Raw genomic sequence first — 26,281 nt, forward strand, 5'->3', positions numbered from 1 at the left:
TGATGCTGATACAGCATCAGGAACTCCTTACTTTGCTGTACACCCGAAAAACAACCACATTCAATTAAAACGAGCCCTAAAAAGACATAGTGAATAACTTCTGAATGGAAGTACACATCCTGCTGTGATTTCACTCTTTCTGTGCACTTAGCAAAAACAATAACGAGATGAATGTGGTCACACCACTTGAGTATTCACGTTAACTTTGACTTTTAAAGGACTGTATTTATACCAAATTTATTGAAAGTTATGTTTATTTTTAAACTGGTTTCAAAGTATTTGTTCCTGGTTCTAACTTGCGTTCTTTGTTCTGATTCTGATTAGATCCTCCTGATATTTTTGTTGTTTGTTGACCGGTCTGAACAATTAAAAAGACACTGAATGTGATCTGATCTTCCTGACCACCTCCGGAGGTAGTCACACGCATTGTGATCTGGACAGAGAAACCATTTTTACTGAACAACATTTTTTAAATTTTTTTAAACGCAACATGAAACAATTAACGATTTTTACTCAGTTACAGTTCATATAAAAAGGAAAATCAGTCAACTGAAAAAAAGTCATAAAAAATAAATCTATGGATTTCACATGACTGTGCAGGGGCGCAGTCATGGGTGGGCTTAGAAGGTCAGAGGCCCACCCACTAGAATACATGTTTCTTCCCCCCCCCACCCCACTGTAACGCAACGAGTAAATAAAGAGTTGTGGACTGGAGAGATGTCAGTGTAGTGAATAATGTTGTCCTTTACTAAGAAGTTAGTGTATCGAATCTGATCCCTTTAAATGACTAGTATGTCAATTACTCATCTACACTGAACAAAAATATAAAACATCCAACAATTGCTAAGATTTTATTGGAGTTAGTTGATATAAAGAAATCAGTCAATTGAAAAATTCATTAAGCCCTAATCTATGGATTTCACATGACTGTGAATACTGATAACTTTAAAAAGGTAGGGGGCGTGGATCAGAAAACCAGTCCGTATCTGGTGTGACCCACCATTTTCCTCATGCAGCACAACACATCTCCTTCACATGGAGTTGATCAGGCTGTTGATTGTGACCTGCGGGAATGATGTCCCACTCCTCTTCAATGGCTGTGCTAAAATCGCTGGATATCGTTGGGAACTGGAAGTGTGGTGATGGCGACGGATGAAATGTCACGACAATGGGCCTCAGGATCTGGTCACGGTATCCATATAATGCAGTTGTGTCCGTTGGCCTGCCCTTACCATAACCCCACCGTCAGCATGGGGCACTCTGTTCACAATGTTGGACAGGAGCACAGTTGAAACTGGGATTCGTCCGCGAAGAGCACACTTGTCCAGCGTGCCAGTGGCCATCGAAGGTGAGACCCTAGTGGGTTACGACGTCAAACTGCAGTCAGGTCAAGACCCTGGTGAGGACGACAAACACTCAGATGAGCTTCCCTGAGACGGTTTCTTACAGAAATTCTTTGGGTTGTGCAAACCCCCAGTTTCATCGGGTGGCTGGTCTCAGATAACCCTTCAGGTTAAGAAGACAAATGTGGAGGTCCTGGGCTGGCGTGGTTCCACGTGGCCTGCGGTTGTGAGGCCGGTTGGACGTAATGCCAATATCTCTAAAATGACGGAGGCGACTTATGGTAGAGAAATTAACATAACATTTATCTGGCAAAACAGCTCTGGTGGACATTCCTGTAGTCAGCATGCCAATTGCACTTTCCCTCAACTTGAGACATCTGTGGCATTTAATTGTCCCCAGCACAAGCTGCACCTGTGTAATGATGCTTCTTGATATGTCACATCTGACAGGTAGATGGATTATCTTGACAAAGGAGAAATACTCACTAACAGGGATGTAAACTAAATTTGTGCAGAACATTTGAGATAAATAAGCTTTTTTTTGAGAATATGGAACATTTCTGGGATTTTTTTTATATTTCAGCTCATGAAACATGAAAACCAACACTTCACATGTTGTGTTTATATTTTTGTTCAGTACACAGATGAAGGAAAAATGAAAACGGCACACTGCTCTTGATGGTATCACTGCTCTTGAATCAGCTTTACATGTCGACCCTCACGGCCTTCGTCAGAGGTTGAGGCCGACACGTAAAGATCAGCGATACTATCAAGAGCAGTGTGCCGTTTCCTTTTTTCCTTCATCTTGTTCCAAACTGTTGTCACGCACCTGCAAAAAAAAAAGAAGATTGCTTAGATGTGCGACTGCCTTTTGAATTGTGTTCAGTACATAGATAGAATTACGTCATTTAAGTCATCAAAACATGTTAGTGATTTGATAGAAGAATACAACATCTAGCGACTCAGAGAGAACTGTACTTCCACTTTTTTATTTTTAGAGCTCACAGCTTTATTTATCTTTTTCCTTTACACTCGTCATCCATCTCTATCAAACCAGGAAGTCCCCTTCCCCCACACACCCTCTCCTCAACCCAGCTGGTCTCTTGTTCCCTTTCAAAAAAAAAAAAACACAGCAGGTCACATTGTGGACCACCACTATTTTGTCACATGATACACACACATCTTTATATATATAAAAAAAAAAAAAGGTCTTCCCGCACACACATTCCAAAAAGGTGTCTATAATATGGTCTGGTTGTGTTCTATTTCATTCCTTCCACAGTTCTAGAATAGAGGTTTAGTTCTAGAATAGATGTTTAGTTCTAGAATAGAGGTTTAGTTCTAGAATAGAGGTTTAGTTCTAGAATAGATGTTTAGTTCTAGAATAGATGTTTAGTTCTAGAGAGAGAGTGGTCACTTGGTCACTTGAGACCTTGTAGCAGCATTAGGGAGGCGGCAGGGTAGCCTAGTGGTTAGAGCGTTGTGCCAATAACCGAAAGGTTGCTGGATCAAAATCAACCGAGCTGACAAGGTAGAAATCAGTCGTTAACCCACTGTTCCTAGGCCGTCAGCGTAAATATGAATCTGTTCTGAACTGACTTGCCTCGTTAAATAAAAAAAAAAAGGTTAATTACCTGCTGGTCAAATGGTCCCTGGCAGGTAGGTACTGTAATGTCTACTCCAATAGTTAAGGTCTTGAGGTGAAGTCTTATGCTTTTCCCACAGACAGCCTGTCAGGTTGTTACAAGAAAAGGAGGGTTGGAGGGGGAGGGGGGGGGGGGGGGGGTTAGTAGCAAGCATAGAAGGCGTACAAAGATGAGTAGTTGGAGCCCGAGAAGGTCAGAGCACTGCTGCAGCTGGGTGTCCTTTAAGGGTTAAGGCTTGGACTTCAGCATGGGGCAGACAGTAGTAACACTGCCTCCGGCAGACACACTACGAGCACAAAAAAAAAAAACAGACATCCAGATACCTACAGCGCTTTTAGAGGGAGGGAGAAAAAACATTGACTCCACAGTTAGACAAAAAGGTGTGACATGTAATCTAGAAAAAGCGAGAAAAAAAAAAGTCTGTCATTTAACCCAATGTCAACCCCTACACACTTCCAATGTGGTTCTGACGAGGCAGGCTTGTAAACTCACTACAATGTAAAAAAGAGGGGGGGGGGGGCCTTTTGAGGCTGCAGGATGGTGCTGAGAGGACACTGGTCTCCCACCTTAGGTCACAAATCAATTTGGCTCATCCTTCTGAAATCATAGCATTGGGCTTTAAAAAAAACAACAAAAAAAACAACACACTGCATATAAATTATAATATTGTCATTTAAATTAAGCTATGTCAGAACTACGCTGCATGGAAAGCAATATTAAATGAAACAAAAATAAAAAGTCATGTGACTAGAGTAACATTAAACCCACTGATTACTATCCCCCTCCAACAAATGGTCTAAAAATAAAAATTTTAAAAAATAATTTAAAAGTCAAATCCATCCTTCAAAACAAATGACCTCCCATACTTTCAAAGACCAGAGTTCATCTGTAAAAAGGAACTGAAGTGTTTGTTTTAGAATACAACAAATTGATGGGTTAAACCTACAATATTGTTCACTGTATTAGTCACAAGCTCATGACCAATGATGTATAGATGCTGTGTATTGGCCAATGATGTGTAGATGCTGTGTATTGGCCATTGATGTGTAGATGCTGTGTATTGGCCATTGATGTATAGATGCTGTGTATTGGCCATTGATGTATAGATGCTGTGTATTGGCCATTGATGTATAGGTGCTGTGTATTGGCCATTGATGTATAGATGCTGTGTATTGGCCAATGATGTGTAGATGCTGTGTATTGGCCAATGATGTATAGACGCTGTGTATTGGCCATTGATGTATAGACGCTGTGTATTGGCCATTGATGTATAGATGCTGTGTATTGGCCAATGATGTATAGATGCTGTGTATTGGTCATTGATGTATAGATGCTGTGTATTGATGTGTAGATGCTGTGTATTGGCCAATGATGTGTAGATGCTGTGTATTGGCCATTGATGTATAGATGCTGTGTATTGGCCAATGATGTATAGATGCTGTGTATTGGTCATTGATGTATAGATGCTGTGTATTGGCCAATGATGTATAGATGCTGTGTATTGGCCATTGATGTATAGATGCTGTGTATTGGCCAATGATGTATAGATGCTGTGTATTGGCCATTGATGTATAGATGCTGTGTATTGATGTGTAGATGCTGTGTATTGGCCATTGATGTATAGATGCTGTGTATTGGCCAATGATGTATAGATGCTGTGTATTGGCCATTGATGTATAGATGATGTGTATTGGCCATTGATGTATAGATGCTGTGTATTGATGTGTAGATGCTGTGTATTGGCCATTGATGTGTAGATGCTGTGTATTGGCCAATGATGTGTAGATGCTGTGTATTGGCCAATGATGTGTAGATGCTGTGTATTGGCCAATGATGTGTAGATGCTGTGTATTGGCCAATGATGTATAGATGCTGTGTATTGGCCAATGATGTATAGATGCTGTGTATTGGCCAATGATGTATAGATGCTGTGTATTGGCCAATGATGTGTAGATGCTGTGTATTGGCCAATGATGTATAGATGCTGTGTATTGGCCAATGATGTGTAGATGCTGTGTATTGGCCAATGATGTATAGATGCTGTGTATTGGCCAATGATGTATAGATGCTGTGTATTGGCCAATGATGTGTAGATGCTGTGTATTGGCCAATGATGTATAGATGCTGTGTATTGGCCAATGATGTGTAGATGCTGTGTATTGGCCAATGATGTATAGATGCTGTGTATTGGCCATTGATGTATAGATGCTGTGTATTGGCCAATGATGTATAGATGCTGTGTATTGGCCAATGATGTATAGATGCTGTGTATTGGCCAATGATGTGTAGATGCTGTGTATTGGCCAATGATGTATAGATGCTGTGTATTGGCCAATGATGTATAGATGCTGTGTATTGGCCAATGATGTATAGATGCTGTGTATTGGCCATTGATGTATAGATGCTGTGTATTGGCCAATGATGTGTAGATGCTGTGTATTGGCCAATGATGTATAGATGCTGTGTATTGGCCAATGATGTATAGATGCTGTGTATTGGCCAATGATGTATAGATGCTGTGTATTGGCCAATGATGTATAGATGCTGTGTATTGGCCATTGATGTATAGATGCTGTGTATTGGCCAATGATGTATAGATGCTGTGTATTGGCCAATGATGTATAGATGCTGTGTATTGGCCAATGATGTGTAGATGCTGTGTATTGGCCAATGATGTATAGATGCTGTGTATTGGCCAATGATGTGTAGATGTTGTGTATTGGCCATTGATGTATAGATGCTGTGTATTGGCCAATGATGTATAGATGCTGTGTATTGGTCATTGATGTATAGATGCTGTGTATTGGCCATTGATGTATAGATGCTGTGTATTGGCCATTGATGTATAGATGCTGTGTATTGGCCATTGATGTATAGACGCTGTGTATTGGCCATTGATGTATAGACGCTGTGTATTGGCCATTGATGTATAGACGCTGTGTATTGGCCAATGATGTGTAGACGCTGTGTATTGGCCAATGATGTATAGACGCTGTGTATTGGCCATTGATGTATAGACGCTGTGTATTGGCCATTGATGTATAGACGCTGTGTATTGGCCATTGATGTATAGATGTTGTGTATTGGCCAATGAGAGGCTTTTGAAGCCACTGGTCCTCCATATTAGTACAGAAGAAGCAGTCCTCCATATTAGTACAGAAGAAGCAGTCCTCCATAGGAATGAATGGAATTCTTCAGTATTTCAATTAACAATGTCTCTCAAGGACAAAAATCACATGTATTTAGGAATTTTGTTGTAGTGGGGACAGTAACATTAGAACTTAAAACAAAAAAAATTAAGGTGTTTAGTTGAATATCTGTGGCAAAAACAAAATGTAGACGTTAATGCATTTCTTTAGCCTCCATTTTTTTTTTTTACAATGGTTGTTGACCCATGTTGTTGGCACGTGACTTCAACACAGCGCCCCCTATCAGTCATGGTGTGTATACGTATATAAATCATGGCACATTTGAGTTTAAATTGTCCTACCTTTGTGGTGACACCTGGGTAAAAACATTTTTCTCAGTCTGCGTCCTAAACGACGCACTATCCCCTGGCCGTTGACTACGACGAGGGGGCTGCGGTGACAAAATAATATAGTAGGGTATTCCATGTCTCCTATGGAGAGAGTGACAGTGAGGCACAGTGTATTCTCCTGGTGGTCAGAGCTACACTGGTTCAGATACAAAATAAGTTATCAAAACCCCCAAATTAAAATTTAAAAAAAGACAAAAGTAAGAAAATTAACTTTAAAAAAAAAAAGGAAAAAAAAGTGGCGGTTTGTGAGATTTCCAAGATGAAACGTAACTTTTGGAAAAATCTCTGTTCTCTTCTTAGAGAAGTCAAATAAATAGTTAGCTCCTTGGATTGGTGTGAGGGGGGGCTGGTCCCATCCTGGATGCTTCTTGCTGTGTGTGTGTGTGTGTCTCAGCCCAGGCAGGCTCGTGAAGGCCCATAGCTCTGGGCCAGTAGGAAGGTCTGTACCACTTCCTGTGTCTGCTGGGGACTAGTATTAACATCCTCTAGGGCGTCCGCCACAGCAAACTGCCTATCCCGGAGCTGGTTCCAGTTGGACAGGACGTTGTGATACTCAAACACCTTCTCATAGTTCCCTACTGAGTTGTAGAGTTTGATCAGCCCCCGGTAGTCGTACTCCAGACCGCTGTAGCCCTCGCCGAATAGTTTCTTACCTGACAGGGGAAAGATAAACCACGAGTAAAAACAAAAACAGAAGACCGACACAAGCATGTGGCATCAGAGAAGTATTCACACCTCTTGATTTATTTTGTTGTGTCGCAAAAGTGAGATTAAAAATGGATTTGATTGTCTTTTTTTTGTCAACGATCTAAAACAAAATACTTTGACATTTTTAAAGAAAAATTCTAACATTTATTTAAAAAAAATTAAACACAAATATATTTTGATTAGTTAAATTCTCAACCCTGAGTCAATGCATGTTATAATCATTACAGCTGTGAGGGTTTCTGGGTAAGTCTAAGAGCTTTGCATACCTGGATTGTGCAACATTTGCCCATTATTCTTTAAAAATTCTTCAAACTCTGTCAAGTTGGTTGTTGATCATTGATAGGAAGCCAATTTCAAGTTTTGCCATAGATTTTCAAGACGATTTAAGTCAAAACTGTAACTAGGCCACTAAGGAACATTCAATGTCGTCTTGGTAAACAACTCCAGTGTACAGTGCCTTGCGAAAGTATTCGGCCCCCTTGAACTTTTGCCACATTTCGCCACATTTCAGGCTTCAAATATAAAGATATAAAACCATATTTTTTTGTGAAGAATCAACAACAAGTGGGACACAATCATGAAGTGGAACGACATTTATTGGATATTTCAAACTTTTTTAACAAATCAAAAACTGAAAAATTGGGCGTGCAAAATTATTCAGCCCCTTTACTTTCAGTGCAGCAAACTCTCTCCAGAAGTTCAGTGAGGATCTCTGAATGATCCAATGTTGACCTAAATGACTAATGATGATAAATACAATCCACCTGTGTGTAATCAAGTCTCCGTATAAATGCACCTGCACTGTGATAGTCTCAGAGGTCCGTTAAAAGCGCATCATGAAGAACAAGGAACACACCAGGCAGGTCCGAGATACTGTTGTGAAGAAGTTTAAAGCCGGATTTGGATACAAAAAGATTTCCCAAGCTTTAAACATCCCAAGGAGCACTGTGCAAGCGATAATATTGAAATGGAAGGAGTATCAGACCACTGCAAATCTACCAAGACCTGGCCGTCCCTCTAAACTTTCAGCTCATACAAGGAGAAGACTGATCAGAGATGCAGCCAGGAGGCCCATGATCACTCTGGATGAACTGCAGAGATCTACAGCTGAGGTGGGAGACTCTGTCCATAGGACAACAATCAGTCGTATATTGCACAAATCTGGCCTTTGTGGAAGAGTGGCAAGAAGAAAGCCATTTCTTAAAGATATCCATAAAAAGTGTTGTTTAAAGTTTGCCACAAGCCACCTGGGAGACACACCAAACATGTGGAAGAAGGTGCTCTGGTCAGATGAAGGCAAAATTGAACTTTTTTGGCAACAATGCCAAACGTTATGTTTGGCGTAAAAGCAACACAGCTCATCACCCTGAACACACATCCCCACTGTCAAACATGGTGGTGGCAGCATCATGGTTTGGGCCTGCTTTTCTTCAGCAGGGACAGGGAAGATGGTTAAAATTGATGGGAAGATGGATGGAGCCAAATACAGGACCATTCTGGAAGAGAACCTGATGGAGTCTGCAAAAGACCTGAGACTGGGACGGAGATTTGTCTTCCAACAAGACAATGATCCAAAACATAAAGCGAAATCTACAATGGAATGGTTCAAAAATAAACATATCCAGGTGTTAGAATGGCCAAGTCAAAGTCCAGACCTGAATCCAATCGAGAATCTGTGGAAAGAACTGAAAACTGCTGTTCACAAATGCTCTCCATCCAACCTCACTGAGCTCGAGCTGTTTTGCAAGGAGGAATGGGAAAAAATTTCAGTCTCTCGATGTGCAAAACTGATAGACATACCCCAAGCGACTTACAGCTGTAATCGCAGCAAAAGGTGGCGCTACAAAGTATTAACTTAAGGGGGCTGAATAATTTTGCACGCCCAATTTTTCAGATTTTGATTTGTTAAAAATGTTTGAAATATCCAATAAATGTTGTTCCACTTCATGATTGTGTCCCACTTGTTGTTGATTCTTCACAAAAAAAATACAGTTTTATATCTTTATGTTTGAAGCCTGAAATGTGGCAAAACGTCACAAAGTTCAAGGGGGCCAAATACTTTCGCAAGGCACTGTATATTTGGCCTTGTGTTTTAGGTTATTGTGTTGCTGAAAGGTGAATTCATCTCCCAGTGTCTGGTGGGAAGCAGAGTGATCCAGGTTTTCTTCTAGGATTTTGCCTGTGCATAGCTGTATTCTAATTATTTTCAACACCCCAAAAAACCCTCCCTGGTCCTTGCTGCTGACAAACATACCCATAACATGATGCAGCCACAACTACGCATAAACATCTGAAGATTGTACTCAGTGATGTGTTGGATTTGCCCCAAACATAACGCTTTCTATTCAGGACAACAAAAATAATTTCTTTGCCACATTTTTTTGCAGTATTACTTAAGTACCATGTTGCAAACACAACACATGTTTTTAAATATTTTTTTTATTCGGTACAGGCTTCCTTCTTTTCACTCATTTAAGTTAGTATTGTGGAGTAACTACAATGTTGTTTATCCATCCTCATATATCATAGCCATTAAACTCTGTAACTGTTTTAAAAAGTGACCATTGGCCTCATGGTGAAATCCCTGAGCGGTTTCCCTCCTCTCCAGCAACTGAGTTAGGATCTGTGTAGTGACTGGGTGTATTGATACACTACCCAAAGTGTAATTAATACCGTAACAATGCTCAAAAGGATAATCAATGTCTGTTTTTTTGTGTGTTTTTTTCCACATCTACCAATCGGTGCCCTTTTTTGCAAGGCATTGAAAAACCTCCCTGTTTTTTTGAGGTTGAAATTCCCTGCTCGGTTGAGGGACAGATTGAATGTGTAGGGTACTAGTCCTCAGTGCGTCATTATATACCCGGGTTTGATTCCAGGCCGTATCACAACCGGCCGTGATTGGGAGTCCCACAATCGGTCCAATGTCGTCCGGTGTAGGCCGTCATTGAAAATAAGAATTTGTTCTTAATTGACTTGCCTAGTTAAATAAAGATTAAATGCAACTTATATGATTTGTAAGCACATTTTACTCCGGAACTTTCCAAAATAAAAAAAGGGTTGAATACTTGACTCAAGATACTTCCGCTTTTCATTTTTTATTAATTAAAAAATATATACAAAACAAATTCAATTAACAAGGCTCACCTGTTCATTGAAATGCATTCCAGGTGACTACCTCATGACGCTGGTTGAGAGAATGCCAAGAGTGTGCAAAGCTGTCATCAAGGCAAAGGGTGGCTACTTTGAAGAACTTCAAATATATTTTGATTTGTTTAACACTTTTTGGTTTCTACATGAGTCCATTTGTGTCATTTCATAGTGTTGATGTCTTCACTATTATTCTACAATGTAGAAAATAGTAAAATAAAGAAAAACCCTTGAATGAGTAGGTGTGTCCAAACCTTTGACTGGTACTGTACATCGGTGCATTCAGAAAGTATTTAGACCCCTGGACTTTTTCTACATTTTGTAACGTTACAGCCTTATTCTAAAATGTATTGCATTATCCCCCCTCATCAACACACAATGACAAAGCAAAAAAACGTTTTTTTTTTAGAAATGTTTGCAAATGTATTAAACAAATGGAAATATGACATTTACTTAAGTAGTCAGACCCTTTACTCAGTACTTTGTTGAAGCACCTTTGAAAGCAATTACAGCCTCAAGTCTTCTTGGGTAGGACGCTACAAGCTTGGCACACCTGTAGTTTCTCCCATTCTTATCTGCAGATCCTCTCAAGTTCTGTCAGGTTGGATGGGGAGCGTTGCTGCACAGCTATTTTCAGGTCTTTCCAGAGATGCTTGATCAGGTTCAAGTCCGGGATCTGGCTGGGCCACTCAAGGACATTCAGAGACTTGTCCCGAAGCCACTCCTGCATTTTCTTGGCTGTGTGCTTAGGGTCGTTGTTCTGTTGGAAGGTGAACCTTCACCCCAATCTGAGGTGCTGAGCACTCTGGAGCAGGTTTTCATCAAGGATCGCTCCATTCATCTTTCCCCTCGATCCTGACTAGTCTCCCAGTCCCTGCTTCTGAAAAACATCCCCACGGCATGATGGTGCCACCACCACGCTTCACCGTAGGGATGGTGCCACCACCACCACGCTTCACCGTAGGGATGGTGCCAGGTTCCCTCCAGACGTAACTCTAAGTATTCAGGTCAAAGGGTTCAATCTTGGTTTCATCAGACCAGAGAATCTTGTTTCTCCTGGTCGACATCCTTTAGGTGCCTTTTGGAAAACTCCAAGTGGGCTGTCATGTGCCTTTTTACTGAGGAGTGACTTCCGTCTGGTTACTCTACCTTAAAGACCGGATTGGTGGAGTGCTGCAGAGTTGGTTGTCCTTCTGGAAGGTTCTCCCATCTCCACAGAGGAACTCTTAAGCTCTGTCAGAGTGACAAGTCAGATTCTTGGTCACCTGACCAAGGCCCTTCTCCCCCGATTGCTCAGTTTGGCCGGGCGGCCAGCTCTAGGAAGGGTCTTGGTGGTTCCAAACTTCTTCCATTTAAGAATTATGGAGGCCATTGTGTTCTTGGGGACCTTCAACGCTGCAGACATTTTTTGGTACCCTTCCCCAGATCTGTGCCCTCGACACGATCCTGTCTCAGAGCTCTATGGACCTCATTGCTCTGACATGCACTGTCAACCGTGGGACCTTATATAGACAGGTCTGTGCCTTTCCAAATCATGTCCAATTAAATTGACCACAGGTAAACATCTCAAGGATGATCAATGGAAACAGGATGCACTTGAGCTCAATTTCAAGTCTCATAGCAAAGGGTCTGAATATTTACGCAAATAAGGTATCCGTTTATCTATTATTTGCAAACATTTCTAAAAAACATGTTTCCGCTTTATCATCATGTACACTTACCAATGGAGATGGACCGTCGGTAGAGTCTCTCAGCATCTTCATACTGGTTCATGTCATAGTTATAGAGCGAGGCCAGATGACCCACAGACAGAGCCACCTCATAGTCCTCCTGCCCCAGAAGCTGCTCCTTGATCTGGATGGCCTTGATGTGCATCTCTTCAGCCTCCTACAACACACAGTTTAAAATGGTGTGGAGAGAGAGAGGTAGGACAGACAGCGGTAGAGAAAGTAGTGTATCAGGTGATCAAATTGCTGCTTTCAGGGGCTGCAGCACTACCATTGGACAGCAGTGTGTGTGTCCCCCCCCCCCCCCCCAACTAACCTTGAACTTCCTCATGGACTGGTAGAGCCGTCCCAGGTTTCCGTAGTGTTTGGCTGTCTGGACGTTGAACTCTCCGAAGGCTTTCTTGGCCAGCTGTAGAGAGGACAGGTGCAGGTCATAGGCCTCCTGCAGCAGGCGTTCCTCCGTCTCCTTGTTGTGGCAGTCGATGGCGATCTCCTCCAGGATCAGAGCTGGGTGGGGAGGAAATATAGGGTTAGATACAGACGTCTCCTTGCTGTGGCAGTCGATGGCGATCTCCTCCAGGATCAGAGCTGGGTGGGGAGGAAATATAGGGTTAGATACAGACGTCTCCTTGCTGTGGCAGTCGATGGCGATCTCCTCCAGGATCAGAGCTGGGTGGGGAGGAAATATAGGGTTAGATACAGACGTCTCCTTGTTGTGGCAGTCGATGGCGATCTCCTCCAGGATCAGAGCTGGGGGAGGCAGTAATATGTACAGTTGAAGTCAGAAGTTTACATACACTTAAGTTGGAGTCATTGAACCTCATTTTTCAACCACTCCACAAATTTCTTGTTAACAAACTATAGTTTTGGCAAGTCGGTTAGGACATCTACTTTGTGAATGACAAGTAATTTTTCACAGATTATTTCACTGTGTCACAATTCCAGTGGGTCAGAAGTTTACATACACTAAGTTGATTGTGCCTTTACACAGCTTGGAAAATTCCAGAAAAGGATGTCATGGCTTTAGAAGCTTCTGATAGGCTAATTGACATCATTTGAGTCAATTGGAGGTGTACCTGTGGATGTATTTCAAGGCCTTCCTTCAAACTCAGTGCCTCTTTGCTTGACGACATGGGAAAATCGAAAGAAATCAGCCAAGACCTCAGAAACAAAATTGCAGACCTCCACAAGTCTGGTTCATCCCTGGGAGCAATTTCTAAATGCCTGAAGGTACCATGTTCATCTGTACAAACAATAGTATGCAAGCATAAACACCATGGGACCACGCAGCCGTCATACTGCTCAGGAAGGAGACGCATTCTGTCTTCTAGAGATTAATCCCAACATCAGCAAAGGACCATGTGAAGATGCTGGAGGAAACAGGTACAAAAGTATCTATATCCACAGTAAAACGAGTCCTATATCGACATAACCTGAAAGGCCGCTCAGCAAGGAAGAAGACACTGCTCCAGAACCGCCATAAACAAGCCAGACTACGGTTTGCAACTGCACATGGGGACAAAGATCATACTTTTTGGAGAAATGTCCTCTGGTCTGATGAAACTAAAATAGAACTATTTGGCCATAATGACCATCGCTATGTTTGGAGGAGAAAGGCGGTGGCTTGCAAGCTGAAGAACACCATCCCAACCTTGAAGCACGGGGGTGGCAGCATCATGTTGTGGGGTTCTTTGCTGCAGGAGGGACTGGTGCATTTCACAATATAGATTGCATCGTGTGGTAGGAAAATTGTGGATTTATTGAAGCAACATCAAGACATTAGTCAGGAAGTTAAAACTTGGTCGCAAATGGGTCTTCCAAATGGACAATGACCCCAAGCATACTTCCAAAGTTGTGGCAAAATATATTAAAGACAACAAAGTCAAGGTATTGTGGCCATCACAAAGCCCTGACCTCAATCCCATAGAACATTTGTGGGCAGAACTGAAAATGCGTGTGTGAGCAAGGAGGCCTACAAACCTGACTCAGTTGCACCAGCTCTGTCAGGAGGAACGGGCCAAAATTCACCCAACTTATTGTGGGAAGCTTGTGGATGGCTTCCCGAAACATTTGACCCAAGTTAAACAATTCAAAGGCAATGCTACCAAATATTTATTGAGTGTATTTAAACTTCTGACCCACTGGGAATGTGATGAAAGAAATAAAAGCTACCATTATTCTGACATTTCACATTCTTAACATAAAGTGGTGATCCTAACTGACCTAAAACAGGGAATTATTACTAGGATTAAATGTCAGGAATTGTGAAAGACTGAGTTTAAATGTATTTGGCTAAGGTGTACATAAACCTCCGACTTCACCTGTATATGATTACACATCACACGACCAACATCCACACAATCTGGCCATGAGCTAGAAACAGTCGATAACATCTCGATAAATCCTTCTAGGAAGAGTAGTCAGAAAGGACTTTGCCGTTTCTCCTCATCTCATGACTGACTGTGCTCAAAGCCACGCTCCAGAGGCACTACACAGCACTGTGATGACTCAGATGCCAGCTTGGAGTGACTCAGCGATTTAGACTGGGGGGGGATCACCTTTGACCCTCTTGGAGGAGGCCAGTAGTAGATGGTCTTCAGGGAGAATGTGAGTTATGATGTCTATGGCTCGTTCTGCATGAAATCTGGAGAAACAAAAATGATTGAGTAAGAGGCTGACACTTAGACACACTGCTCAGAACAGAAAAAACATTTCCAAGAAAACAGATTACTTCTGAAGTACTATGTATACTAGGTATTTGAGGGTTAGGAGGAGATGAGGGGTACTGACCAAACATACACATGAAGGGTGGGTTCTGCCACACTACAAAATGACAGACGAAACCTTTTTACAATCCTTCCTCTTGTCCTTATGCTATATCTTCATCAGAATAGACTATTCCTAGTTCCTATTCCTTCATTGTGCTTCTATTCCCATTAAAAAAAAAAGGTACACGCCCTGAGCGTTACACCTGCAGTAACCTTGAGTGACTAGAGACTTTTACAGTACCAGCAAACTACGGAAATGACAGAAAAATTATTCAAGTCTGCGTCCCAAAAATGGCACCTTATCCATGTCATAGTTCACCCCCGACACCCCTATTCCCTCTTGTCAACAGTAGTGCACTATATTAGGGAATAGGAGGCCTTTTAGGATGCAGATTTTTAACGTAATTATCTAGCAGGGTCAAAGCCAGTCCAGGAGTAGTAGAGGAAGGAACGGGGTAGCTACTCACAGAGCGTTGGCGAATTTCCCTGAGCTGTACTGGTGTACGTAGGAGGAGTAAGCCAGGTCTTCGTGAGCCGTCGCTACGTGGATGTTCTTCCCCCCAAATACAGACTGTCTGATGTCCAGAGCTGTCTGCACATGAGAGAAAGAGAGAGAGAGAGACAGAGAGAGAGACACAGAGAGAGAGAGAGAGAGAGACACAGAGAGAGAGAGAGACACAGAGAGAGAGAGAGACACAGAGAGAGAGAGAGAGACACAGAGAGAGAGAGAGACACACAGAGAGAGAGACACAGAGAGAGAGATAGAGAGAGAGACAGAGACAGAGAGAGACAGAGAGAGAGAGAGACAGAGAGAGACAGAGAGAGAGACAGAGAGAGAGAGAGAGAGACACAGAGAGAGAGACACAGAGAGAGAGACACAGAGAGAGAGACACAGAGAGAGAGACACAGAGAGAGAGAGATAGAGAGAGACAGAGAGAGAGACAGAGAGAGAGACAGAGAGAGAGACAGAGAGAGACAGAGAGAGAGAGAGAGACAGAGAGAGAGAGAGAGACAGAGAGAGAGAAAGAGAGAGAGACAGAGAGAGAGAGAGAGACACAGAGAGAGAGAGAGACACAGAGAGAGAGAGAGAGACACAGAGAGAGAGAGAGACACACAGAGAGAGAGACACAGAGAGAGAGATAGAGAGAGAGACAGAGAGAGACAGAGAGAGAGAGAGAGAGAGAGAGACAGAGAGAGAGAGAGAGACAGAGAGAGAGAGAGAGAGAGAGAGACACAGAGAGAGAGAGAGACACAGAGAGAGAGAGAGACACAGAGAGAGAGAGAGAGACACAGAGAGAGAGAGAGACACACAGAGAGAGAGACACAGAGAGAGAGATAGAGAGAGAGACAGAGACAGAGAGAGACAGAGAGAGAGAGAGACAGAGAGAGACAGAGAGAGAGACAGAGAGAGAGAGAGAGACACAGAGAGAGAGACACAGAGAGAGAGACACAGAGAGAGAGAGATAGAGAGAGAGAGACAGAGAGAGAGACAGAGAGAGAGACAGAGAGAGAGAGAGAGAGACAGAGAGAGAGAGAGAGACAGAGAGAGAGAGAGACAGAGAGAGAGAGAGAGAGAGAGAGAGACAGAGAGACAGAGAGAGAGAGAGACAGAGAGAGACAGAGAGAGAGAGAGAAACCAGCATATGGATGTAGTCAAATCAAATCCCGGTTTTATTGGTCACATGGTTAGCAGATGTTAATGTGAGTGTAGCGAAATGCTTTGTGCTTCTAGTTCCGACCGTGCAGTAATATCTAACAAGTAATCTAACAATTTCACAACAACTACCTTAAACACACACAAGTGTAAAGGAATTAATAAGAATATGTACATAAAGATATATGGATGAGCGATGGCCGAACGGCATAGGTAAGATGGTATAGAGTAGAGTAACAACATATGAGATGAGTAATGTAGGGTATATAAACATTATAATAAGTGGCATTGTTTAAAGTGGCTAGTGATACATTTATTACATCTCATTTTGTATTATTAAAGTGGCTGGAGTTGAGTCAGTGTGTTGGCAGCAGCCACTCTATGTTAGTGGTGGCTGTTTAGCAGTCTGATGGTCTTGAGATAGAAGCTGTTTTTCAGTCTCTCGGTCCCTGCTTTGATGCACCTGTACTGACCTCGCCTTCTGGATGTGAACTAGTGAGCTACTTTTGACCAGGGAACTAACTAAAAAGGGGATTTTAGGGTTGAAAAACTCTGGCAACTTTCCCCAAATTCCCAGATTTTCCTGATTTTTTCCCCCCTGATTCCAGGAATTGTCTAACCAGGATTTGGGGAAAGTTGTGAAATGTTGCCACCCTAGATAAAAAGGATAGTGTATAGTCGATATGAATAACCCACCTGGTAGATGGCCACTGACTGGCAGATGTTATCTACGTTCAGGAGGTAGAAGCCATAGTCCAGAAGAGTGTCTGAGTATTTAGGATGCTTTTGTCCAAAATGCTCCCTGAAACAGAGTGATCCAGGAACACGAATAATTAAAGAGAGAGAGAGAGAGACAGAGAACGAGAGAGAGCGAGAGAGAGAGAGCCATTAAGAACACCTGCTCTTTCCATGACAGGCTGATCAGGTGAAAGCTACGATCCATTATGTCACCTGTTAAATCCACTTCAAATCAGTGTAGATGAAGAGGAGGAGACAAGTTAAAGAAGGATTTTTAAGCCTTGAGACAATTGAGACATGGATTGTGTCTGTGTGCCATTGAGAGGGTGAATGGACAAGACTAAATATTAAAGTGTCTTTGAAAGGGGTTTGGTAGTAGGTGCCAGGCGCACCGGTTTGTGTCAAGAACTGCTGGGAATTTTCCATGAGTGTGTATCAAGAATGGGCCACCACCCAAAGGACATCCAGCCAATTTGACACAACTGTGTGGGAAACATTGGAGTCAACATGGGCCAGCATCCCTGTGGAACGCTTTCAACACCTTGTAGAGTCAACATGGGGCCAGCATCCCTGTGGAACGCTTTCAACACCTTGTAGAGTCAACATGGACCAGCATCCCTGTGGAACGCTTTGGACACCTTGTAGAGTCAACATGGGGCCAGCATCCCTGTGGAACGCTTTCAACACCTTGTAGAGTCAACATGGGGCCAGCATCCCTGTGGAACGCTTTCAACACCTTGTAGAGTCAACATGGGCCAGCATCCCTGTGGAACGCTTTCAACACCTTGTAGAGTCAACATGGGGCCAGCATCCCTGTGGAACGCTTTCAACACCTTGTAGAGTCAACATGGGGCCAGCATCCCTGTGGAACGCTTTCAACACCTTGTAGAGTCAACATGGACCAGCATCCCTGTGGAACGCTTTCAACACCTTGTAGAGTCAACATGGGCCAGCATCCCTGTGGAACGCTTTCAACACCTTGTGGAGTCAACATGGACCAGCATCCCTGTGGAACGCTTTGGACACCTTGTAGAGTCCGTGCCCAACGATTTGAGGCTGGTCTGAGGGAGAACGGAGGTGCCACTCAATATTAGGAAGGTGTTCTTAATGTTTGGTATACACAATGTGTGCATGTAATGTAATGTAATGTAATGTAATAAAATAAAATAAAATAAATATATATAGGCCAACCTATAAAAGGATGTGCATGTAATGTGCATGTAATGTAATGTAATAAATATATATTAGGCCAACCTATAAAAGGATTTATAAAAGGACACATTAAAATATAAAAAGTGTTACCATAAAAAGGAGTCCATAAAAACAAGGAAGTCATACCGTGCCAGAAACACAGCGTGTTTAATCAGCTGTTCGGCTTTCCTGAACTCCCTCTTCACAACACAGGCCTGTTAAAAAGAGAGACACACAGCCAAGCAGACGTTACCCTGTATTCTCCGACTGCGTCCCATATTTAAACCTAGTCCGTATATAGTGCACTACTTGTTTTTTTCTACAAAATATTTATTGCCATTTCTTCTTTTTTTACAATCATCAAAATAGGACACAGATAAATGCCCTGTTACTCCTTCCACCTACTATAGTGCACTACATTGACCAAAGCTCATATATCTATTTACCTTTCTCTTATCAGACCTGCCACAACTGAAGTTTCTTCTGGAAAAAAAATGAATGAATTGTGTTCTAGTCTCTCTATATTACCTCCTGTTCTGCGGTCAGCCACAGACACAGCTGCTTATATTGTATGTATACAAGGCTAGTTCCTTCCCCGAGGGAAAGGGGACGGAATAGGGTTGATGTTATCCTTTAGCAAACCATGTCTCGGTCACTAATATTTCCACAGCGTCTCAAACAACACCGTCCCACATAACATTTCGCGTGTGACCCAAAATTGAACACCCACAATTGCCTCTATTAGGACACTACTTTTCAACCAGAACAGAGTGTGCCAAAAAAAATGAGTCCTGGTCAAACGCAGTGCCTTTTTTGAGCCACAGCCACCGACTCCATAACATTGCTGTTACCTTGGAGGCTTGCCTGAGGACATCCACCATCACTTTGACAGGCAGGCCCTCTGTGATCTCCTTCATGGCTTCTATACACCACCTGTAGGCCTTCGACACACAGGAGCAGGAAACAAGACTCATCATTATTTACATTTTTTTGGGGGGGGTCATTTAAGTAGATGCTCTTATCCGGTGACTTCAAAAATCAGTCTGATCAACAACAAAAAAAGGACTTTCTATATCCAAAGTTTCTTGCTAGCCTCCTCGGGCCTGACGTTTAGCATTTTCTGGTAGTGTAGGGAGAACAATATCCTGTATGGCTCGCACACAAAATATGACTAACAGTTTTTTTTTTTTTTACTACCGGAGTAAGTTTGAAAAAGCTTTGGTTTGAAAAGAGATTTTGTGAAGAAATAAAAATAAAAGCCTACCTCATCGTAGTGACTCTTGGCAAAGAGCAAGGCACACAGCTCTCCATACAGGGCTGCTTTGTTGGCGTGGTGACCGTGTTTGGCTAGTTTGTCCATGTAGGACTGGGCCAGCTTGAATGTCTCTTCTCCCTGATGGTATTTACAGTTCCCATTACGGACATGGAGCAGCCTGAGGAACACAGAGAACAGATGAGGGAAAGAGGCTCCTGTACCTACCAGCAATGAGGAAAATTAACTCGAGCTAGAACACCTTTATTCAGAAACTATTACAGACAGCCAGACAAGGACAGACAGCCAGCCAGACACGAACAGACAGCCAGCCAGACAGCCAGCCAGACACGAACAGACAGCCAGCCAGACACAAACAGACAGCCAGCCAGACACAAACAGACAGCCAGCCAGACACAAACAGACAGCCAGCCAGACACAAACAGACAGCCAGCCAGACACAAACAGACAGCCAGCCAGACACAAACAGACAGCCAGCCAGACACGAACATACAGCCAGCCAGACAACAGACAAGAACAGCCTGCCAGACAAGAACAGCCAGCCAGCCAGCCAGACAAGAACAGCCAGCCAGCCAGACAAGAACAGCCAGCCAGCCAGACAAGGACAGCTAGCTAGCTAGACAAGGACAGCTAGACAAGGACAGCCAGCCAGCTAGCTAGACAAGGACAGCTAGACAAGGACAGCTAGCCAGCTAGACAAGGACAGCTAGACAAGGACAGCTAGACAAGGACAGCTAGACAAGGACAGCCAGACAGCTAGCTATCCAGCCAGACACGAACAGCCAGCCAGCCAGACAAGAACAGAGAACCAGCCAGCCAAGAACAGACAACCAACCAGCCAGCCAGCCAGACAACCAGCCAGCCAGCCAGCCAGACAAGAACAGACAACCAGCCAGCCAGCCAGACAACCAGCCAGACAAGAACAGACAACCAGCCAGACAAGAACAGACAACCAGCCAGCCAGCCAGACAACCAGCCAGCCAGCCAGACAAGAACAGAGAACCAGCCAGACAAGAACAGACAACCAGCCAGACAAGAACAGCCAGCCAGCCAGACAAGAACAGACAACCAGCCAGCCAGACAAGAACAGACAACCAGCCAGCCAGACAAGAACAGACAACCAGCCAGCCAGCCAGACAAGAACAGAGAACCAGCCAGACAAGAACAGACAACCAGCCAGCCAGCCAGCCAGTCAAGAACAGACAACCAGCCAGCCAGCCAGACAAGAACAGACAACCAGCCAGCCAGACAAGAACAGCCAACCAGCCAGCCAGACAAGAACAGCCAGCCAGCCAGCCACAGACAAGAACAGCCAGCCAGCCAGCCACAGACAAGAACAGCCAGCCAGCCAGCCACAGACAAGAACAGCCAACCAGCCAGCCACAGACAAGAACAGCCAGCCAGCCAGCCAGACAACCAGCCAGCCAGCCAGACAAGAACAGACAGCCAGCCAGCCAAGAACAGACAGCCAGCCAGCCAGACAAGAACAGACAGCCAGCCAGCCAGCCAGACAAGAACAGACAGCCAGCCAGCCAGCCAGACAAGAACAGACAACCAGCCAGCCAGACAAGAACAGACAACCAGCCAGCCAGACACAGCTAGGACCTACCTGACACAGCACTCCACAGCTCGGTACCAGTGCAGCACCTCGTCGTGGAGCGTGCTCAGCTGCAGGCACGACAGGAACACCTTCTCTGCATCACAGTACCAGCCTGCGTCAGACAGGAAGCCACCTAGAGGACAGAACCGACCATAACAACAAAGTATCAACTGGGGTACCTCCCAGATAGCCTCAGACCACAGTATGGTAGTGGGGTGTTGCAAGTCATCTTGTTTGCAGTTGTACCGAGTATTTCAGAAGATGGATAAGATAGCCATGTTGTGTGTGTCCCCAATGGCACCGTATTCCCTATATAGTGCACTACTTTTGACCAGAGCCCTACGAGTTCTGGTCAAAAGTAGTGCACTATATACGGTATAGGATGCCATTTGGGACATGGCTTCTTCGACTTACCTAAAATGAAGCCGAACTGAATGGCCTTCTCTTTGACGTGGGCGTCTGACTCTGCGATGTAGGAGCAGCGACGGCTGAAGGAGTTGGCCAGGACGAAGGACACCTTCACGCCATGGTCCATCAGGGCCTGGAAACAGTGGTGTAGCAGGTGTCTGGTAGGAGGGACAGAGTAGCTAAGGATTTTTTTTTTTAAAGCTTTCATTTGACATATTAAAGGGGATAATAGAAGCCGAGAAAAGTCTCCGGATGAGAGCGAGGGGTGTTCGCACTAAAAACCAAAGCTCTACAACCTGAAGCAGACTAGACAGTTTAACACATCAACATTTTAAGTGGGGGGGGGGGGGGGGGGTACATTAGGACTGCCATTAGTCTGAAATACCTGGGGACTTTTTGGCACAACACCACACCGGTTAACAGTGTGAACTAAGGCTGGGAAATGCCAGCGACATCACGATACCATATCCACCACACTTAGGTTCCCGATGCGACACGTTGTGCGATATGTATTGCGATTCGACACTGTGATTTTATTGCAATTTGATGTTTCATAACGTATTGTTCACTCTGCTGCAGAGAGAGAGAGAGCCAGGAGAAAATTAGTTTTGATCAGTCATGGAAATAAAAGTGCTGAAAACTATTTTTTATTTTTTTAAGAAGATGAGAGAACAAGCTATAGGATGAATAACGCCGGAGATTTGGCACAGGTAAAACTATTGTTACCAAATCGATACTGGGGAGTCAAAGTCTGGATATAATATCATCCAGAATAATATCAAGATAGGTTATTGTATCGATGTTCTTCCCCCATCACTGAAGGCCAAGCTGCATGACCCACAGTCATGAGACAGGAGTCATCTTTTTAGGGGTGAGTGACACACACACACTTTCTTTCACTCCCTCCCTCTCTCTCTCTCTCTCTCTCGTTCTCTCTGGTCATAAACCACTCAGTCAGTCCAGCCAGGCAGCATGTGTCTCAGCAGGTCACCTTCACTACACATCATGTCAGAGTGGTGTAAAACAAGGCAGGACAGAGTGTGTGGGTGACTCCACTCTCAAACTGCAGTGGCCTTAGGTAGGTAATGTCATAGCACCCTATTCCCTACATAGTGCACTACTTTAGAAAAGGGGTGCCATTTGGGTTAAAAGTAGTGCACTATATAGGGAATAGGGTGCCATTTTGGGTGCAGACCTTGTTTCAGGGGGTCTTTTGAGGAACCACCTCAGAGACGGATAGTGGAAAGGAAACACCGACTGTCTTTGTGTGTGTGTGTGGGGTAACGACCCGGTCCATTTGGTACCTTACCTTTTGTCAGAAGCTCGCAGAACTTTGGCAAAAACCTCCAGCTCACAGAACTCCCCTCCCAGCTGGCATAGCTGGCCCTGTTGGTATAGCTGAGAGCAAGAGAGGAGAGAAACCTTTTGAGGTGGAGAAACCAAATAGGATCCTCGAGTGGGGGAGGGGCGCAGGAATGCCCACATACAGGAATGCCCTGAATTGCAGGCTGCAGTTGCACAATATTGCTGTTTTTGTCCAGACAGCATCAGATACAGTGCACGTGGGCTACAGGTACGGTGCATTCGGAAAGTATTCAGACCCCTTGACTTTTTCCACATTGTTACATTACAGCCTTTATTCTAAAATTGATTAAAAATCGTTATTTCCCATCAATCTACACACAACACCCCATAATGACAAAGCGAAAACAGGTTTAGACATTTTTGTAAATGTATTAAAAATGACTGTTTCCATTGATCCTCCTTGAGATGGAGTCCACCTGTGGTAAATGCAATTGATTGGACATGATTTGGAAAGGGACACACCTGTCTATATAAGGTCCAACAGTTGACGGTGCATGTCAGAGCAAAAACCAAGCCATGAGATCAAAGGAATTGTCAGTAGAGCTCCGAGACAGGATTGTCTTGAGGGACAGATCTGGGGAAGGGTACCAAGAAAATGTCTGCAGCATTGAAGGTCCAAGAACATAGTGGCCTCCATCATTCTTAAATGGAAGAAGCTTGGAACCACCAACACACTTCCTAGAGCTGTCCGCCGGCCAAACTGAGCAATCGGGGGAGAAGGGCCTTGGTCAGGGAGGTGACCAAGAACTTGATGGTCACTCTTACAGAGCTCTAGAGTTCCCTGTGGAGATGGGAGAACCTTCCAGAAGGACAACCATCTCTGCAACACTCCACCAATCAGACCTTTATGGTAGAGTGGCCAGACATGCGTAAAAGGCACATGACAGCCCGCTTGGAGTTTGCCAAAAGGCACTTAAAGACTAAGACCATGAGAAATAAGAATCTCTGGTCTGATGAAACCAAGATTGAACTCTTTGGCCTGACTTCTGGAGGGAACCTCGCACCATCCCTGCGGTGAAGCATGGTGGTGGCAGAATCATGCTGTGGGGATGTTTTTCAGTGGTAGGGACTGGGAGACTAGTCAGGATCAAGGGAATGATTAATAGCACAAAGTAAAGAGAGATCCTTGAGGAAAACCTGCTCCAGAGTGCTCAGGATCTCAGATTGGGGCAAAGGTTCACCTTCCAACAAGACAACAACCCTAAGCACACAGCCAAGACAACGCAGGAGTGGCTTTGGGACAAGTCTCTAAATGTCCTTAAGTGGGCCCCAGCCAAAGCCCGGACTTGAACCACATCAAACATTGATGTAGAGACCTGAAAATAGCTGTGCAGCTGACAGACCTTGAGAGGAGCTGACAGAGCTTGAGTGACCTACAGAGAAGAATGGGAGAAGCCCCAAATACACGTGTGCCAAGCTTGTAGCGTCATAGCCAAGAAGACTTGAGGCTGCAATCGCTGCCAAAGGTGCTTCAACAAAGTACTGAGTAAAGGGTCTGACTACTTATGTAAATATGATTTCCATTTTTTTTGTATACATTTGAAAAAATGTCTAGACCTGTTTTTGCGTGGTCATTATGGGGTATTGTCTGTAGATTGATTTAATCCATTTTAGAATAAAGGCTGTAACATCAAAATGTGGGTCTGAATACTTTCTGAATGTCCCCTGCCTCCACGACGATGGCAGTATTATTTACTAAATAAATACGTTAACATTGAACTTTAACTGAAACATGTCTCATCTGTTATCTTCTCTGCCCCGCTCTGAAAACACCTCATTACTGCAACTTAATGTCAATTAAAAAACACGTTCGTTTAACACGATGTGATTACAATGCACGGGAACTCTGTCAGGGACAATATGCCATTGATTATTGAGAACCAGTCTGTCCGTGATTAATGACATTTGTTCTTACTATTATGATAAACTTGTATTATATTAATATTATGAAATTATTTATCTATTGTTTTTGGCTGTAACTTTCTTAGTTTTTTTCAACAATGTGGCCTCATAACCTGGGCACACAGACTTTGCTGCTGCTGAACCAAATACAATTGTGGAAACACTTCAGCTAGTGAAGTTCTTTATTCCACAAAATGTGAAGCATAATGTCTGTCTCCTAACAAGCTTATTTTTTGTTTGAGTAAACAACTAGCGAGCTAATGTTAGCTAGCTAGGCACAATAACAAACAAGTAAACTGAGCTAACTAATTTAGCTAACGGTAGCAAGCTATAAAAATTAATAAAAAATAAAAAATCACAATAGACTAACTAGCTAAAGTTTGGCCAAACAGTGACAGTCCTTACCTTATAGTACACATCAAACCGTATATTTTCAGGAAGGGAGCGAATGTCCTTTCTAGATCGACTGTAGTTGTCCACCACTGCAGATATAGCAGTGTTGTACAGTGTTTCAGGGATCCAGTCTAGCTCCACCGCCGCCATATTGTTTTCCTTCTTCAGCAACAGACTACTTCCAACCACAGATAGAATAACGACACAGATATTTCACCACATGTATAAATGAGAAGCATCCGCTTGGCGTTTCCGCTCACTACCAAATATGGTAGTGAGGAGAAACTGGGAGACTTGGCAGTGGGAGAAGATAGAACGAGATGGGATTTTGGCCGATATCCTGCTAATTTACCTCATCGATGAAACATTTGATCTGTATACCTTTTTTGACGAACAGAGTGGATTTAGTTTGGTAGATTTGACCCTTTGTCCAAGTTTTCCCCGAAAATTGCGTGTTTTGAAGGCGTGAAAGGACAAATTAGTTATTGTACGCGCTTACTTCAGAGTATGCGTTCCCCAATGGAAATATGCTAAAATAATACTAGACCGCGCCAATTCGATCTCGCTAACTCGTCCTTGCTTGTTCTGCCCACTATGACTCATGTGTCCCCATTTGAAACGACGGGTTGTGGTCTATCTTGGTTTAGTTTTAAACATCTTCGTTCCAAACTCTCACTACATACTCTTCACTACCTAATTGGTGTAAAAACACTTTCTCTGCGACTCCTCATACACCATTTTGCTTCCAACTCAGAGGAAAACAGAGAACGATTCAAGGGGATTGCACAAACACAACCACTGGCTGTCATAATCCCATGTTTTGTCCTGTACTGCGCTCTCTCTCTGCTCCAGACCGATGAGGGGGTTCGATTAATGGCGC

At 43.6% G+C, this 26,281-nt stretch overlaps 1 protein-coding gene across 24 annotated transcripts; it reads right to left on the reverse strand.

Moving 5' to 3' along the window:
• Positions 1–474: 474 nt before the first annotated feature.
• LOC110508089 (amyloid protein-binding protein 2) lies at positions 475–26,281 on the reverse strand. Of its 24 annotated transcripts, none has more exons than XR_005039948.1 (15): positions 25,414–26,278; positions 23,051–23,139; positions 21,748–21,899; positions 21,343–21,466; positions 19,725–19,893; positions 19,312–19,401; positions 18,608–18,675; positions 17,228–17,333; positions 15,345–15,469; positions 14,668–14,753; positions 12,426–12,616; positions 12,104–12,269; positions 6,480–7,180; positions 2,978–3,073; positions 475–1,356 (listed from the first exon to the last, which is right to left on the reverse strand). XR_005039948.1 is itself a non-coding variant. In XM_036964676.1 (13 exons), the coding sequence occupies exons 1-13, from the start codon at positions 25,549–25,551 to the stop codon at positions 6,918–6,920; spliced, it is 1,767 nt and encodes a 588-aa protein (XP_036820571.1). In that variant the 5' UTR covers positions 25,552–26,278; the 3' UTR covers positions 4,888–6,917. The 24 variants fall into 24 exon arrangements, 17 of the variants coding, with proteins under 17 accessions (XP_036820566.1, XP_036820570.1, XP_036820569.1 ...); XR_005039949.1 differs by lacking the exon at positions 475–1,356 and adding an exon at positions 2,314–2,453; XR_005039947.1 differs by lacking the exon at positions 475–1,356 and having other exon boundaries at positions 2,314–3,073.

Source organism: Oncorhynchus mykiss, chromosome 27, assembly GCF_013265735.2.
Source record: "Oncorhynchus mykiss isolate Arlee chromosome 27, USDA_OmykA_1.1, whole genome shotgun sequence".
NCBI lineage: Eukaryota > Metazoa > Chordata > Actinopteri > Salmoniformes > Salmonidae > Oncorhynchus > Oncorhynchus mykiss.